Source organism: Sander lucioperca, chromosome 2, assembly GCF_008315115.2.
Source record: "Sander lucioperca isolate FBNREF2018 chromosome 2, SLUC_FBN_1.2, whole genome shotgun sequence".
NCBI lineage: Eukaryota > Metazoa > Chordata > Actinopteri > Perciformes > Percidae > Sander > Sander lucioperca.
In genome coordinates, this window is record NC_050174.1 from 17,160,642 (window position 1) to 17,180,092 (window position 19,451).

The 19,451-nt window shown below is 42.4% G+C and overlaps 1 protein-coding gene across 4 annotated transcripts in view; it reads right to left on the minus strand.

Moving 5' to 3' along the window:
- The window catches only part of kiaa0825 (KIAA0825 ortholog), a 133,347-nt gene that overhangs the window by 63,708 nt on the left and 50,188 nt on the right, over positions 1-19,451 (minus strand). For all 4 annotated transcript variants that reach the window (XR_004106612.2, XM_035994305.1, XM_035994297.1 and 1 more), the window contains exons 20-22: positions 18,739-18,883; positions 15,619-15,774; positions 14,010-14,104 (exon numbers count right to left, since the gene is read on the minus strand). Coding sequence is in view for 3 of the 4 variants with exons in the window: in XM_035994305.1 (XP_035850198.1) it covers positions 14,010-14,104; positions 15,619-15,774; positions 18,739-18,883 (396 nt within the window). In the remaining variant the exon portion in view is untranslated. The remainder of the gene's footprint in view (positions 1-14,009; positions 14,105-15,618; positions 15,775-18,738; positions 18,884-19,451) is intronic.

Genomic DNA, 19,451 nt, shown 5'->3' on the forward strand with positions numbered 1-19,451 from the left:
GGATGCTCTATACCCCTCTGACCAGCTCTTCATCATTACAAGTCAAACTCAAGATGAATAGAAGACAGATTACAAAACAGATGGAGTGATAGGAGGCCAGATAGGAAGAGACAGGACAGGGAGGCTCGACAGTAATCTAAATGTCCTTTCCTATGATTGTCATTGGCATTCTTGTAGACTGGCATGTAGCAGTACAATATGTCAAATAATACCACTCACCATTCAGTCTGCTGTAAAGGGTAGACCTGTTTCCATAATGTCACAAGGAGAGAAGAAAAAACATCTAAAAAAGATGCTTCCAGCAAGCCTACGTCCGGCATTCAAAGAATCCATCAAGATCACTAAATGTCTCCAGTGGCAAATTCAATCAAACAGACTGTTCTTAACAGTCATGACAAAGCAATACAGAGGAAAACAAAGATATTTGTTTTCTTAAAGAAATGAAGGAGAGAAAGAATTGATTCCTCAAAGGCAAGTCACCTCAGAGGAAAAATTCCAAAGCTTCCCCTTCATGTTTCAATTTTTTTTTTCTTTCCCTCCTTCCCTTTTACTTTGTCTTCTGTCAAAAACAACTTGGGCTAACATCGCAAGCTGTCACATCAAGGCCATCCCCTGCATCTTTCAAAGGGGAGAATTCTGCAGTTGGGTGGAGCGGCAAAGCTCTCAGACACCCAACCATCGTTTACACACATGAGGTGTAAAGACTGACGAAAAAAAGACCTTTTCTATTTGAATCAGAGTTTGTGCCCTGAGGACAAACCCATTAAAGCACAGTGAAGGAAGTTTTTCATGCAATAACTGAACAAACAGATATGGATGAAATGCTCAGGGTAATAGGAGATCTAAATTCCAACCTCTTAAGCTGTTTAAAAACAATGTAAAAAAAAAAGTTCCTCCCGAATGATTACCGTGTAATTGTTATCCGTCAAATACAGCACAGTGCGTAAGAATGCCTTGCTTATCAACCAACTCTGAACATAGCTATAGCTATAGCTGCAACAGGATCACAACCCAGTGCTATAACAGTCTTTCATCATGTCTGAGTGGACACACACACACACACACACACACACACACACACACACACACACACACACGCGCTTTCAACATCAGCAGATGCTTTCAACCATTAACATCATAGAAGCCAGATAAGTGTGCCCCCTCTTTTGAAACAACCACTGGGGAGGTGAGAGGCCTTGTAGTCAACATGCTGAAAGACTACTCAATGATCAAAGACTCAGAAAAGCATGACCCATGATGGTTTCTCTGAGAAGATAGGAGAGAGGGGGAGCCAGAGCAGGTAAAAGGAGAAAGAGTTGAAAGAAACAGAGTAAAAATCCACAAAGGTGGGGAGACAGAGAGTGGGAGGCAAGGGGAAGGGAGAGTGCAAGCACACACTTACCATTTGCCACTGATAAACAGCCTACCTGTCACCACATGCCTTATAATTAAGGTTGGGCATCAACAACTATAATAGAAATTATCACTGGGAATTTGTTTAGAATGGGCTTTTGGATTCTTGAAAATGAATAAACTTGCTGTGCTTCTATCTGTTTCACAGATTCCACATGCATCAATGCATTTGTTTAATTTGGTTAGGGCGGCTCCTGTTGCATTGAAAAGTGTCCCTAAGCTTTGCATAAAACAGTAGTGATACAGCAAAATGTAAATGCTAGGTGGAAACACTATAATGCAGGACAGGAAGTCAGTTTGACATGACAAAGCATTTTTTTGCAGCATGGTGCAAGAATGCTATGGTTCTTATTAGCCCAGTCATAGGCAGACAGACCTGTTTGCTAATGCTGGTTCATCCAACTGTTGTCATCTTAAACATGGTAAGATAGAGAGTGTTACAATCTTCTCACAAAATACCTTGCAATTTACAGTATGTCAAATGGCTGTCTAAATCTTCTGCTGACTCAAATAATACTGTACGTACAAATTAGAATTGAGAAATCAAGAAATCAGAATTGAGAAATCAATTCTAATTGATAGGAATCAATATGCAAACTCTCAAACTTCTATCTTCAATAACTATGGGGTATGGGTAGTGAAGGCATGTAAAAGCAGGAACGGAGAAGGAGAGGAGGGGAGAGGAGAGGAGAGGAGAGGAGAGGAGAGGAGAGGAGAGGAGAGGATGAAAACAGAGGGTTGACCCCAGCTGGAGTGTTCGCTCTGGCTGTCTGTAGATTTGTCAAGACAAGTGCACCTCTGTGCTTACCTGTAATGGCACAGGGGCAGGAGGGCGGGACAGGCTATTTAAATTCAGCGAAAGCGTGTATGAGTAGGTCTAAGTGTTTGTGTGTGTGTGTGTGTGTGTGTGTGTGTGTGTGTGTGTGTGCATTTGTCTGTGAGACAAGACAAAGAAAGAGAAAGAGAGTGATGAAGAAAGGCAAAGAAAAAGTGGAAACAAGTGTAGAGAGAGCTCCTGGACAAAAGGTGGAGGCTCAGAGAACAAAGATGGCCACATTAGAATATGAATCCAGGGCCTTGGGCACTCTGGCACTTAAAGAGCCCCTAAAGTCAAGTGGCAACTATTATGTGTCATCAGTGGTGACACAGGGTCACAGAGCAGGACGGATGAGGTCAGCGACGGTGCTCACCCTCTCTCTCAACATGCACCATTAAACAGTCCCACAGAGTGCAAAAAGGACTAGCTGTCATTTGGGTGGAAAATAGGCTTTGCAGTGACAAGAACATCTATACGGTTTTTTTACATAGGATATTCTTGTACAGGCAGAGACACTGTCTCTGATATTCAATTACAGTAGGTGAACAGAGTCATATTTGCATAGACACATTCAGCTAATGATATGATATTTTACATAATACACGACATGTGCATTAAAGTCGGTAAAATTCACAGATGGACCTCATTTCCTCCGATTAACTATCAAACAAGTACAAATAAAACACACAGGCAACATGCTGAATGTATAAAATGCTTCAGTTGTTTGCTGTTAAACCAGCTCTGTAATTACCTGAAGGATGTTTTAATTGTCGCATGTTCTACTCTTAATATTACTCAACGCTTTAGCAGCCCTCCAAGTGAGATTGATTGGATAAATCAGTCGGAATTATGAGAAAACAGGAGGTCTGCCAATCAGCGACGTGTGAGTCAGTTTGTGTGTTTTCGGCATGTGTGTGGCTGGGGATGTGCCAGCGCATCAGCACATGTACATGTTTGTTCGGATGTGTGCATATCCATGTGTGTGTGTGTGTGTGTGTGTGTGTGTGTGTGTGTGTGTGTGTGTGTGCGTGTGTGTGTGTGTGTGTGTGTGTGTGATTGTGTGTGTGTAAGTATATAGGGCTGACAGCTGGGCTTGTTCAAAAGGCTTACCGAGCATTCTGCCTGTTTGGGAAGCAACAAGCGCACAGTCTATCTGAACAGGGATCTAAAACCTGTGTCAACAGCATAGTACAACTGGTGTAAACAGCCACTGAGTCAACATGCTATCATTCAGAAATCAATGGACAAGCAGCTCTGAATTATTTTATTGTAAAATGCTGCAGTTTTTTAAAAGGTGACAAAAAGACAACTGTATTTTTCACAGGTCAAAAAGAAATAAATTAATAAAAGACAAACACTCCAATTTAGAGAGACAGCATTTGTGTTGTTTGTGTGTGTGTGTGTGTGTGTGAGTGTGTGTGTGTGTGTGTGTGTGTGTGTGTGTGTGTGTGTGTGTGTTTTCATGTGTTTGTGTTTGTTTCCCTGTATGTGTGTGTGCAGGTAGTGTTTTTTCTTGCCATTTGTGCATGTGTGTGTATCGGATGCCAATGTGTGTACACCAGTACGACGGCACACTGTGTGTGTAGACGTGTGTGTCAGTCCATCAGCACGTCGGCGTCACAGCCCTTCACTAAGTCCCAGATTAACAGTGACAGGCAGAGATTCCTCTAATTATCTCTTCCTGGACCACATGCAAATGGCAGAGCCGCACAGAAAGCAGCGATTGGCTGGGGCAGCCTGGGCGCTGCCGTCGGGCTAATGAGCCTGGCGACAGGATACAACCTCGTGATGTACCACCAAAACAAACCCTTACCTCACGCACGCACGCACGCACGCACGCACGCACGCACGCACGCACACACACACACACACACACACACACACACACACACACACACACACACACACACACACACACACACACACATTATGTTTGAGGCATTTTAGCTGATGCCCTTTTTGAGAGTGACTTACACTGAATAAGTATAGAGAGGCTGAACATTTTGGCAGAAACCAAATTAAAATCTTACACTTTTTTGGAAAAGTGATGATCTCTCCAACTCCTATGCTACAGTGGTGCATCAGGACACACAAATATACAAATACACATTACCATTTACAATTGTCTTCGTATGTGTTAAATTACTACTACTCATTCAGTCATTAGCCATATTAACACCACCACTATTACTGTATGACTGATATGCAGCACAGCTCTTCCTGACTGCAGTATTGACTCAGTAAACAAACATATTCAGGTTTTTTTCCTTGAATACACTCATTGTACACAAACATTCAAACATTCTATAGCCAGAAACCTAACTCAGTGTAACCTCCAGAGGGTCTGAATAAAGATGGGACATGGAATAGAATAGTAAGGAAATGATGGACTGGAACAGACGGTCACAGTCTGGCTCTTGACAATGCACTGCTTCAGTCAGCTAAAAAAGTCAACTCAGTAGATCAGCAGGAAAGATGGCAACAGCGTCAAATAGTCCACCGTGTCTTGAATTGAGTCCCAGTCCATCTAAAGTGGTTGACAAAACTGGTTCCAGGGGCAAAATATGTAATTATATTGCGGACGGAGCTGACAAAAACAAATACCCAGTGGACTTATTTAAAATTTCTAAGCAAAAGTTTCTACAATGCTCCCAAAGTCAGGTGTAGCAATAAAATGCATGAAGGTAACATGGGTGGTAAGTTAGCAAAGCATCTGAGTGAACGTTTTTGTGTTTGCCGTGGTATTGCAGTACATTTTTAGACAGCAGTAGATATTAGTACTACCGTACAAGGGTCAATTTCACCCAATGTAATGTGGCAAGGCTCATTCGGCATTTTCTTGAAGCACACATTATTTTCAGTAGGCTGTAAACGATTTGATCAGAGATCTCAATTCACTCTTCACTCTAACTTCAACACATGATCAGACAAACATGCCACTTGCTGGGTTGTCATTAGCTTCTTACTTCTGATTTGCACCCTGAAAAAAAGTTGTTTTTGGGGGAAAGAAAACAGGCCATAAAGTTGCTGCATCATGGCTCATTTCATCTATAAATTGCAGGAACGTCTTCTGTCTATCTGTCTGTCTGTCTGTCTGTGTGTTACGCACATATCTCTCGAACCGTTAGTCCGATGGATTTCAAACTTGACAAGTGTCTTGCTACGGGCACGAGTAAGTTCAGTGCCAAGTTTGACGTTGTTTGGATTAGAAATGCAAAAGATATCGTTAAATATATTGGTAAAAGAAGCACACATTGGCTTTTGCCGCTCTAGCCGCTGGCCACTCCCCCTCTCACCCTGAGGACCAGAGACAGAGAGCAACGGAGCTTTGGCAGCTAAAATGTGACATACACCTCAGACCCACAAAAATGTGCAAAGTTGCACTACTTTGGACTGTCTTTGACTTTGAATAAACAAACGACAATTCCCGAATTTAAGGATGTTTCGGAATCCCACACATGCAAAGCACAGCCAGTGACAGAAAAGTGGCAGCGAGACGTATGTGTATATGTGTGTCCGTGTTTGGGGGCCTGCTTGGGGGGAAGGTAATCTGCACATCACACGCAGACGCCACATGCAGAACACTTTACAACAGCGGGGGGGACTCTTTTCCTGCTATTGTATTAAATTGCTGTGAGCTGGCAGAACATAACGTAATCTCGGAGATTATTCCTTCACAGCGCTGTGCAATGCGAGAAAATCTCAGAGTTGAACCGGGCAGACACATCAGTTTTCATCAGACTCATCCTGGTTCGGGTTAATTAAGTCTACTGCTAACTTACCAAACTAATAACATTACCATCGCCAAAATACCCCCGCGAATCAAATCCATATTTCACCGCTAAGCCACTAAACCTGTATGGAAATGAGCACCTTTGCTGAAGTGTTAAATTTGTTAATGATCATATGACACGAGACAACGTCTCTCTCTCTCTCTCTCTCTCTCTCTCTCTCTCTCTCTCTCGCTCTCTCTCTCTCTCTCTCTCTCTCTCTCTCTCTGGTGGTTGATGAACGCAGATATGTGCTGATTAGTTCTCATAACTGGCCGGATGGGTAGCACACTGCCATGAGTCCATGATGCTAATGTCTGATTACTCCACATTTTCATTGTGATATTTTGTGATTACATTCTGAATCTGCCCCGTTCTCTGTCAGGTAAATACAGTAGTACAATGTCTCCCTCTTATGTAGACGTAGCCTACACTGTAAGTCAGTAGTAGGCTATACAATGGAGTTGCATATTAAGTGGTTTGGGGTCCTTATGTAATTAATTTTGGGGTACAATTTGGTTTTGATGAATTCTACAAGCAGCGATACCACAGGCCAAGCAATCGCCCGTTCCAAACAGGCACATTTTCAACGGGCACTGCACTAGTATTTATAAAATCCTGGTTTAGCTGCGTTTAAGGTCTGTGTAGCAACAAGTGATCTTGCAAGAGAGTAGTTTAGCTTTAACTGCACAATGCTGGCATCACAACAACAGAAATTCCTCACCTCCACCACCGTTACACATACCAAAGACAAAAGCATAGCTTTCTATTGCGGTGTGGAGCACCATCTTTATATTTGTACCACTAAAATACCCCAGTGTATTTGGGCAGCCTTGGGACTTGCCATTTTTAATCAGGAGCGGGTGGCTTTGGTTTGTCCCTGTTCCATCCGGCATATCCCTCCATCCTTGGAGGGCTTTGCAGTAGATTAAGTGGTATTTCCATTTAGCTCTGGTGTTACAGAGTCTCTCCAACTATTTATCCATCGATGGTTGGAAGTTGGAACAATCACAGAGGTTGCTATTTATGTTATGAAAGTATCTGAAATCACAATGTCTGTGAAAAAGAGGTCAGATGAAACTGCAGAAAGTTCACAATACACGAGGGATAACCAGATAATCCTGTTGAGAAGCTTGCCTTGTGGCATAAGCATGCACCGACAATCCTGTCACTGAATATTGATATTATTGTATTGTAGTAGTGTTAACAATTGTAACCAATTCAAAGCCTTTGGGAGTGGAGACTGCAGGAGTAAAATGGTTAGAATATGATATGTGGTATAATAACCAGAAGGAGATGGGAAAACTAATTTACACATGGCTGCATTCACATGGAGGCATGCACATTTAACTCCCACATGTACCGCTGAATGGTCTGTACAGTAGAAGTGACAGGTGAAAATGTTCTTACTGTGTCAGCATTCATATACTGTACACTTAGAGCTGGACACAGTGAACAGTATGTATTGACCTGCCTTTCATATCCATTATTTAAAGTTAATTCAAATATATTCCAAAGCTTGACCAACGCAAAATCATTGCCTTAACGACCTCACAGGATAATGAATTAGGATTTATTTATGTTACAAGAGAATCTGGATAGCCGAGGCTGGAGAAAAAGATATTGTTCAACTGTATTGCACCACAAAGTACAGTCTTCGGTAACCACAGAGAACAGAGCAATGTGCAGTAATGACTGATGCCTCTTGTCTCTACAATGGTTTGACCATGACCACTCTCTGAGAAGATAGATTTGCCACCACCCTGCAGATCGTTTTTAGATGGACAAGACAAATATTTCAGATGTATCACACCGAGGCATCACGCTGGAGGTGAGAGGAGGTAAAGGGAGACCGAGAGATAAATACAACAGAGGGGAAAAAGAGAGAGCGAGGGGGAGGGGAGGGGGGAGGGAGAAAAAGTGCGTCCGGCCTGCCTGCCTGGCTGACAGTTGACTCTGTTGGATGTGACTTTCACAGTCTGCTGGCGGTTTGTGTGGAAGCCATCACATCTGTGACTGGCCGTTTGATTAATGAGCCTCTCAGCTTGTCTGTGCAGTTTGAGGAGGGGCCACGGCCTTATCCCAGGCATCACTGATTTATTCGCCTTTGGAGCAAACCTCCAAATATCACACACACTGAAATATAAGAGGGAACATTCACACACATGCAGGCAGACACATGTACACCCTCCATGATATGCATACAGTATACATGTTGGTGCAGTGCAGATGCGTACGCACACAGACAGGCTTGGAAACAGACTCGTGCGCACAAGCTCATCCCTCTCCTCTGCCACCTGCTTACGGCTAATGAAAACCTCAATGTGTCAGTGCTGTCCAGGGGTAGCGAAGACAAAACACACCATGTATAACCAAGCAGACAAAAGATGTATTCTGTCTCCACCAACACAAACTCCCATCCCTAGCTGTCAGTCAGTGGAGGGGACACACACAAGGGGATCGACGAGAGAAGAAAGAAGCCCTTCCTCAATGACACATCACACTCTCCTGATTTTCAAAAGTGACAAGTCTTTTGAATTTCGGGCCTCGCAAGACGGAGAGCCTGATGATGGCTTGAGAGCGTTTCTTTGGCAGCATCAGCCATGAAATGTCACTATGGCTAACCTTGAAGCTCTGTTCTCCTGTGTTGTTTAATGCTTCCAAGACTAGGGAAACCAACTGCTCAAAATGGTACAGTAACATCGCCCTTTAAGTCAGATAAATGATTCCAGAAACATTTCCAGGTACATAAATGTGCATAAGCGTGTGCATAACCTCACACAGGCATGCTCATGTACTCACACACACACACACACACACACACACACACACACACACACACACATACAAAACCCCACCAACCACAAGCACGCACTCCCTCATTCCCCGAAGCGTAAAGTAAGACTATTAATCCAGACACACTGAGATCCAGCTTCTCCCCAGGTTGATCAGCGTCCGTGGAGGAAGACGAACATTCTGACATATTTGTTTTTATTTTATTCCCTGAGAAAAAGGCCCGCCATATGGCAGAGCCCAGGAACAGATGGCGATTGCCCACTTCCTGAAAGCACAAGCGTCTATCGCTGCAATTTAAGGAGCCGCTCAAGCAAGAGAATGCCACAGACTGGCATTTTTCCACAAACTGCTATTGTTATGGACCTGAGGGGTAACAGCAACAATGAGACAATGTAGAGGAAATGCTTTAGTGTTCAGTAGTTACAGGGTAGCTTAAGCTACCAAATCTATGGGTCAATGCTGCTAGTGCTCTCTTACTGTCAATGTGTGAAATAAACTTGTGGGGACAAGTGCTTACTCTGAACATTAGCTGTAAAACTAGTTCAAGCCACAGTATATCTAACTTTAACTTAATGCTCCATTGTGTAATTTTTTGAGTTGATTCTTAGCAAAAAACCCTTTGTTCTTTCACAAATATGTGCTCATTCATGTGTAATTACTTCCACCAACTAATCAAAGTATTCTCGTACGCGTAGAATCTGCCATTCAGAATCATTCAGAATACATACGAGCGACTCACTGGAATGACGGCCGTCATGTTGCGCCTTCATCTTTAAAATACATTAGCCACAGAGGGACATACCTCCGCCTTTTGCGCTTTTACACTCAGTGCCAGGGAGGGGGAGGAGATTACTTGCGACTGCCGGCAGATTTGAAAGCCTGTTGAAAATGGAGGATTGCGCCTATTCTCGAGGACATGTAATGGAGTCGCCAAGGAAGTTAAAAAGAGAATTAAAACGACAACGGAGTAGCTTTTCCAAAATGGAAAAAGATCATAAGGAGCAATGATTTCAAAAGGAACATCGTTGCCTGCTTTCTTCTCAAAAGGCAATTCTGCCTATTTGTGTAAATTCAAAGTTTTATAGTTGCTTGGCTAACTATAGCATGGTTGTGCATAACGCTAGAACAACGTCTAGCATACTTTTCCTTGTGTCAATGATGAAAAAGGATTGTCTACCTTGTAACATAAACATAATCATATGTGTCGTGATTTCCCTGGCAGACAACTCATGTCATGTGCAGTTGTAACACAGACTAGCTACAGCTAGAACAGCTGCGTATAAATGATGGAGGTACTAAGAGCTAATTTCGTTTTCATTGGCTAGAAAGTAATATTCAGTTGGTTGTCATATACAATTTCACTGCTAGATGGGAGAAATTCTTACACAATGTAGCTTTAACTGTTGGTTATTCACTATTTACTGGCCAATATATGAAGTCTGTTGTCCCATGATTTTAGGAAACAGTACCTGGAGCAATGGACCAGCGTTGTAGATGTAAGCATGAATGTCCTTGGATGATATTAGGTCCTTATGATGGAGTGGAGGAGCCGCCCTGTGACACATCAAGCTTCATCTCTCATACTCGGCTACCCCTTATCAACCAGGTCAGAGGACCTTTTCTGACATACGGAAACAAGGAAAGTGTCTCAAAAAGTCACCTTGGCAGATGACAGTTAAAATGTGACTTTGGTCTGTGGCAATACTCCATACTTTTCTCAGAGATTCGCTTCATTTTCCTTTGATTGGAAAAGAAAAATTACAGAAAAGACTACGGTTTATGAAGTCCTTGTAACACAATGAGAGTTAAAATAAGAAGGCCAGCATTGCCCTCATCCGTTGCTTTTCACTGCTCTGTTGAAAAGTATGCTGTGACAAGTTGACAACTGAGTTACAAGAGTTGCCCAAAGAATAGAGGATTTCAAAGGGTAACCAAGGACCAAACAGATAAGTTATCCATAGACCACAAGTTGAAGAGAAACTATTCTGTATCAGTTGAATCACTTGGCACTTTGACTCCATGCTTTTACAACAAATGACGGCTTATATTTTGAAGTCAAAGGGTGAGGCAATGTGGACACTATTCAATCTGTAGTTCATGTCAATTAACACAAAATTCTTGGTGCGCAATTTGTTCAAGGTGAAACATCAAGCACATATTTAACTTGAGTAAGAAATGTAATTGACTATGGCATTTCATAAAAGAACCTTGCTGCTAATACCAAAAAGGAACTGAGTGAATATGCATCAGGATGGTTAATATAAAGCTGTCCTGTTAGTCCTATTGAGGTCTGCCCATGGACTTCGATTATTGAATACTGTATGATTTGGTATTTCTGCAGTATGCCTCTTTCATAAGTCAACTGTACAAAAGTATTAATCATAGTGTATTGGCTGACATGATTTCATGTTAGAAAGATGGTGTTAGTAATTAAGATGTGGTTATAAATACAAATGTGTAAGGGGCAAGGACAACAGAAAACCCAAAGCAAAAATGACAATTAAAAGTATTTCTATGGAAATTTGTAAGGAATAAAAGATTACAATTACAGATTCTGGGAGCCTGAGCCTGGCTTTCAGTCAAACAGCTATCCTTTCAGTCAGTCAGTCAGTCAGTCAGTCAGTCAGTCAGTCCATCATCTATCCATGAATGAATTTTTGAAAACTGCCATTTTATCGAGTCAAACTCCTAGCCATTCAGTTAAAACACCTTTTAGCTTGTCATTAATCCACCTAAATTGCCTTTTTACATCCATTGCACCAACCAGTCAGTAACCAAAGCAGTCCACCAGTTAGTCAGCCAATTAGCCAGCAAATAAGCAGGTTAAAAAGTTAGCCCACCCACAAATCATCCATCTTTCCATTCAAACTTCCAGCCTGCCAGGAAGCCAGGTCAGCCAGTCAACCCTGGGGGTCCTGGGGTAGTATTAATCAGTCTGGTTTCTGCTGAAAAGCTCAATCTGCAGATGATGGATGAGCCATCGTGCTGAGGGAGCTAAAGTGACAGGTGACAAAGAAGGACACACACACTTGTATAAATCCCTCCTGTCTGGCTACACCGTCAAGGTAGCAGGGTGAAAGTGTATGTGTGTGTGGGTGTTGGTGTGTTGTGTGTATAGGCGCAAGTGTCTCAGCATGTGTCCTGCTCTGCTAATGAAGTCATCTGAACAGTGATTTAACAGCCCTGGTGTAAAAGCCTACCGCCCTTAACTCATAGCCTTGCTCCATTAGAATGTGACATAAACCCTGGGCACAATAACTGTCCTGCCACTGTAACAATATATAGGAGGCCAATGGGCCACACTGCTAACTCACAGTCAAGGGAGCGAAAAAAAAAATTGGCTGTGTACAGAAAAGGGAAGTCATTCAAGGAGACTAAAACTCACAAGACAGAAAATACAGAACATCACAAGGTCACAGTGATAGGTGTTTCCATACACTACGAGACCGTGTTATTACTATTTACATTGTCAAGTGTGTAAGATTGTATCCTCTGGTTTATCCAACAACTGGAGGGAGTAAAAGAGTAATTGTTGCAAAGCCTCTGTGAAAACAGCCGAGGGCACTTCGGTCTGCAGTTATGCAGAAAGCATTATCCTTATCTGCACTAACAAATGGATGAGTGGATCCGACATCAGTGTGCTTATCCCGTGAATGGTCTTCTACAGCTTGAGAGATATTTTTGAGTCTGAGATGGATCTGAGGAAAACTTTGACAGCTTACATGTCGCCAGCCGTGAAACTAACTTCCTGCTCTGTGCGAGAGTCTCAGGCAGAACCAAAGCCATTCTCCAAATCCTCCATGAAATCTGCTCTTCTGGCCCAACAAAGAGAGGCTAATGAGGCAAATGGCAGAATCTCAGACACTTTGATACTGTGAGATTAGGGTGAATTATATAAACCTTTACCCCCTCCCACTCCCATCCTTCCTCATAGTTTTTGGTGCCTTGTCAGTGTTGACAGCTCTCTCTCTCTCTCTCTCTCTCTCTCTGTCACTCACAATCTCAAATTGCGTCCAATCTCCTCTTTTTTCTCTCTCTCCTCCTATCTGACTTCATATCCACGTAATTCAGTTTCTATTCATGTATGTCCCAATACTAATTTGGCTCAGTCAAGCAATGACAGTATCGGTTTTAACATGCAACAAAGCAGCATATAAAGGGAGGAATAATGGAGTGTATATATATATATATATATATATATATGTGTGTGTGTGTGTGTGTGTGTGTGTGTGTGTGTGTGTGTGTGGGAAGAGGGGGTAGAGGCATGAAGGCGACAAAGCTCGTCACAGCACAGAGCTGCGTACTTCACCCTTATTAGACCTGTGTCCTTGGCAGATGCAGAGCTTGCCCTTTGTTAGAAAGGTGTGTGTGTGTGTGTTACAATGGCGGTGATTTAGAATGGATTGGGCGTAGGCGTGGAGACAAGGTGCAGTAGCCCCATGGCTCCCTGATAGCTGGCAGCGTGACAGCTGCGAATGGAGAACAGGGAACAGCCTGAAGTATTGCCATCTAATATGTGTCACATACCTGCATAAATATTTATGCCCATTGCAGAGCAGAACAGGAGAGGAGGGGGGGAAGGGGAGGATGGGACGGGAGTGGTGGACTTGAGCGAAAAAAAACTCTTCAATTAGGTGACACTAAGATCTGAGCTAGCCACTCGTTCATCTCGTTTTCCATCTCCAACAACGTTTCTGGTTATTTCAAGGCCAGAAAAGTACCGGAACAGCAGGCATACCTCAATTACTAAAATCTGCAAACATTTTGTCCATGCAGACAGTCAGCGACACATGTGCATTAACACAAATAGGATCCCATGATTCAACACACACATCATATTATAGCACTCCCATATTCTTTTCCAAAGAGTTCTTTCCATTGCTCAGCCTCCATTGTGGAAGCCACAGGAGCCCTTGGCCTTTGAACAAAGTGGAAGTTTGAACCTCTGATGAAGAGCAGCTAGGCTATACGATCCCCAATGACTGGAGCTTATGCCGAAGCGAAGTCAAAAGGGAAGGGAAACTTGCCTCCGGAGTCTCAAGTGAACAACTCATTTTGTACAGGTAAAAGCACGACTGATGCAGCACAAGCCTCTGTGGAGCGGGGCTTTTATTTGATGAAAAGACTGCTCAAAAACACCTGTGAGGATCACAATAAAACAACAGGAAAACTCACTCACACTTACGTTTGCATGCGTGAAAGTAGTGTTTTACCTGTTGGCCAGCAGAGTTTTGAAGGTGACCTGACTCATGCCCTGATAGGCTGGCAGCAGCCTCGGCCAGTCCCATGCCCAGTCCACCACTGCACTCTGTTGATGTATGAGGATAGAGTATTGTTAGTTATTAATCAGGGTTAATACCATCAGTGCATTACCGCTCCAGCTGGGACCCACTAACAAAGGAGGAGGGGGGTCCCCATCGCAGGCTACAGACACCAGGCGATCAATCATGTCCGCACAAGAAGGTTTTTATTCCAATAAGACAGCAATTAATTTATAAATCCATTTGGGGGGATGTAGCCATCATTTATAGAAAGATAAATCAATTTTGGGAGGGAGTCGTTACTCTTGCGACTGCTCTGCTTTTTTTCTTACCATCTTCAATGGCACCCCGCCAAACCCCCCCTCTCTCTCCTTCTCTCTCCATCTCTTGCTCTCTCTCTCTCTCTCTCTCTTTTTCGTAAACGCAGACACACAAACACACTTGGCACTAGCACCATATTGGGAAAGCAAATAAAAATCAGATTGCTTTGATTGCCAAAATGTCACTCTTAACTCCAGGCTGAGTTTTATTGACAAAAGGAGGAGAACTCCACTCGTTCTCTCCATCCATCCATCCCCCCTCTGCTCCTTTCTCATAGGTGATTGATGGATGCAACTTCTTTTTTTCCCCCTCCACCCTCCATTTTATTTGACAAACAACACAGGCACCTGAAGCGGAGAAGGCATTTTAATCATTCTCTTAATAGGATGTTTCTATGCAAAGCTATGCAGCCTCCTGCGATAAGCCGAAAACAGGCCAAGTCTTAGGTTTAAAACGTGTCTGTTCTTGAAAAAACAATAGCAGCAACACAGCTACATTGCAAGGGATGTAATGTGTGTATAAATACATCTAATCCATTTTGAAAAGTAAAAAGACACACAAAAGTCTGTCTTGAGGAAATACTAGCTTTTGTTGATTGTTTTGTGTGATATCAGCGCTATTTCCCTTGGTAGTCGGGGAGAAATAAGGGAGGGGCAAGTTGACAACTCTACTCTACAACTCTGAGCTAAAACTACCTGTAGCCAACATATCTCCTTTATGTAGAAGAAAATCTAACAATTAACTGAACATCACGGTAGCACTCCTGGGGATAAGTTTGGGGGTAAAAGGGTATACGGTTCAAAGCCCCAAAGAAGTGCACTTTAAGACTGCACTCTCCTTCAACATTACTCATTCTTTTATGAAAAAAAACTTCTCTCATCTTTTCACCTTTTCAGTTCTTTTCTTCCTGCATGGAAAAGGCAGCGACCTATGGAGAATAGGAAAGCCGAGCCCCAGAAAGACCTGACAACTTCAGAGATTACCACAGTATCGAGTTCACTAGAGACTCAAACAGCTCCTAACCTTCAACATTAAGCTTCTGGCCTTGGGAGGAAGTTTAAACGACACCGCCCTGCACATCACAAGTACACCCACACAGTACAAAGTCTAAAGACATGAAGAAGCTCCAATAATCACTTAATTATCATGGATATTTCATAGAGCCAAAATAAATAATTAATACGTGATTTGCTATCAAAATAAACTGTGATGATAACACTGAAAATGCTTCTTGACAAACCTGGTCCAGCTTCTTCTTGCCAATGTGGTCAAATTGTTGGAGAGGGTTGAAACCGGCAGTGTCCGCATGACTATCAGAGCCGAGGTCAAAGTTCACCAAGTGAGGAGGATTATTGGGCGAGTTTGTGCTTCCACTTAGTTTAAACATCAATAGTTCCTGTATCCAAGACAGAAGGGGAAAGAGAGGGTAAAAACACAAGACAGACAGAGAGCACAAAGGTTGAAAGATACATAAAATGACTGACAGAATATATTCTGTTAAGGAAAAAGGCAGACAAACTAAGACCAAAGAGAGAGGCCAAAAAGGTATTTTCACAAAAAACTAAACTTCCTCAAACTGAACGAGCAGAAGTGCATACTTAAAGACATTCAGCATACTGACATTTGGAGAGAAAAAAAATTACTGTTGCAATATTCATTTCATTTTTCACTTGTGATAATGATAATGCACTTCTAAAAGTTTGCATTTCAATGACGTCCGGTTTGACTGGCACAACAAAAGCACAAAAAAAAACGCGTTCAGACACTTTTTCCAGACAAGCATAGTAATGGGCAGAATGATCTCCATCCACATATTTCCTAATTAATCAGCCTTACAAAAGTATAATTAATAAGAGCTGTTCAAAAACAGATTAATGAAAATACAGAACATACGGCATATAGATAATGTGTGTAGATGTAGAGACAGAGAAGGGTTTTCAGGACACCAGTACATGTTCTACTTTTGTTTCTGTAACCTTTCCTGTGGTTGCTTAGTACAGGTGTCTTGCAAGATCTAGAGTATAAATAAATGACGTTGTGTATGTCTCTGTAAGTGTGTGTGTTTGTGTGTGTGTGTGTGTGTGTGTGTGTGTGTGTGTGTGTGTGTGTTTGTGTGTGCGCATCGTGGTGTGAATTCACTATATTCCCATCTGTCAGCTTGACATGGCCTCTGATCCACCTATCCCACTGCCTCACCACCAGCCCAGTCTGTCCCTGACGTCGGTGTTCTCGCCTCAACCTTGGGTGCGTAGAAATGCTCTAGCTGGCAGGAGGGTAACTCAGAGCCTACTTGGGAATCCCATTCACATTCTATTAAATTGCTACGCAGAGTTATAGCTCTTCACGGATTCCATCAACAGCAGCATAATGTATATGGTGCTTATGCTTGTGTTATTCCACGCTGCGCCCTAATAGACAGTCTATAGGAGGACCATGTCTGTGAGGATCACATGAGCACCAACCAAGTGTAGCTTCCTACTTTATTACCGCACCTATACCCATATATGTTATGCTATGGTGATCATTAAAGGCTCCTCCACTATTAGTGCCATTGATCAAGCATTCAAGGATTTTTCACACTGTATTATTTTTTCTTCTGGAATGCATTTTGTATACCTTTAAAAGATAATTCATCTGTATGCTACTTAAAGGATATGTCTAGAGATAATCTATATATTTCTTATCAACACATTTCATCAGGAATGAAAAGGCCAAAACCAACAATTAATTAATCCCACTAACAAGAATTATCTGCATAGCCAAAACCTGATAGTTTATTCCTACGCATATCAGTGAGCCACGCTGTTGCATTGGGTGACATGCCCCTTTATTAAAATGAACACGGGCATTGTAGTTCATTTTGTAATTCATCCCACATTCACATCCTGCTGCCATAAACAGTAGAGCACCAAATCTGCAGCTGCAAATGGCCCACAACAAAGACACAATTTACTCGTTTAAGTAATATTTGCTAACCATTACTACCCTGGAAATCCAGAGTTCTCGCAAGAGCACAATTTGAATTTGCTCAGCGAGTCACTCTGGCAATGAGTAATGATGCACATTAACTATGCCCTTGGAGCCGAGCTGCACCAATCACATCGGTGTACTTGATATAGGCGGGCCAGAGGCGAGCTAAACAGATGATGACAGCGCTGCAACGTCAAAGTCCGGAATCAGTCAGTAAACACTGGTCGTAGTGTTATCCAGTTGCGTCGAAGTCCGGAATCAGTCAGTAAACATTGGTCGTAGTGTTATCCAATTGCGTGCAGTGATATTTTCAAATGCATGCTTGGTGCCACCCCTCGAGTTGAGCCATTTTCATGACTCATAGCCAGACCCTTAATCTTTCGGATTTCAGTCTGGATTTCCAGGCTAAACCATTACGGTGTCCAGCTGTTTAAAAAAATTATTCATCCTTTCCTAAAAGTTAAAGTAAATATTCATCACCCTTTTCAAAAAATGTATGTCCTCAGGAGGAACCGGACAGGGTGGGGAAGTCGGAAAGTTCTGAGAAACGGACTAATACACTGTTGGTTTTGGTCTTTTAATGGAATTTTGTTGACAGTAACAAAAATGCAGAATATTGTCAGCCTCATCCAATTCTGAATATTTTTTCTCATGGAAAGAGCCATTGTAGTGAGAATATACAGTAGTCCATAGGATCATGTGACGCAGTGTGCAGTGTACAGAGTAGCATATGTTGGTGCCTTTGTGATATTCAGTAGCAGGAGGCTGTTTATGGGATATAAATGTAGTGTACTGTAGGTGGAGGATGTTTCAGTGTGATTTTTACTAAAGAAAGAATGCCGACAGGCTGACCTGCAGAGGTGTTATGGAAACAATTGTCAAAACAACTTGAGTTTCTGTACAACACTTTCTATGTACTTTTGACTTATTTTCCAGAAGTCACTATAAAGCACTTGTTTTTACCAACTGTGTACTTAAGGGTACATATCACTAAACTCTCTATTTATATATATATACTCTAATTAACGTGGACACTTTTTAGAGAACTTCTACTTTTCATTCTGTTAAACTTTTTGTTCTCTTAAGTGAGTTTAGCTCAAACAACTTCTACTTGAGAAAAAAAAGAAGAAAAAAGGAACCACTGCTCTTTCTCACTCAGAGAGTTCTACTGTATACTGAATGTGGTAACTCCATGTGGCTCCCTCTCCTCTACATGTGGTGAGCGTATAGCACAGGAAATCACTGTAGGTTTGCACCCTCGAGGTCACCTGAACAACAGAAGATCAGAACAGGCAGACTTCACACACACCCTCCGTCTCCCCCTCCTGAACAGCCTGCGGCCTCAGGCCAGCAGCCACCTAATTGCTGGGGAGAGGGAGTGCTTCCCTACCTCATTGCCTTGGATGATGTGATAGATCTGCCTCAGGTAGTCGCTGCCACCTGCTTTGTGGCAGACCTCCAGCAGCATCAGGCCTATTTTCTGCTCAGTCAGTTCAGCCGCAGCGACTCCGCTTTCCTTTCCTCGCTCTAATACACTGAGAGAGAAACAGAGACAGAAAAAGGAGATGGAAGAGTAAACACAAAGACAGAATAACACAGAGTGGGGCAAAGAGAAAGGAGAGGAAACAGAAAGAGGGAGAGTGTCAGCTTGTATCTCTATATCACCTCTGGCTGAGAAAGTATTTTCTACTTTAGCAAAGAATTTGGGGTAAAATTTGGAATTTGCTATACAAAAGAAGATTACCTGAAACACGACTCCTGAGTTTAATTAAGGATTTTTGTTTTTTGTTTTTAGAGAAATAATTTCCTCCAGAGGGCAAAGGAACATAAAATGCAATACTTGGCAAGGAAATAAATATCTCTTTGCTCCACTAAACTGAATACCAGTCCGGTCAAGGCTAACGCAAGTGAGAAATGCAGACAAATTATTATTGAGGGTTAGATAACAAAATAATTCTCACTGTTGTCATTACCATTCATGAGATACATAGGGGAATTTTGACTGAAGGATGTCGGTGCACTAAAAGTGATTGGTGTGTGTGTTCCTAGGCATGTATGTGTGTGTGTGTGTGTGTGTGTGTGTGTGTGTAATTGTGTGTCAAG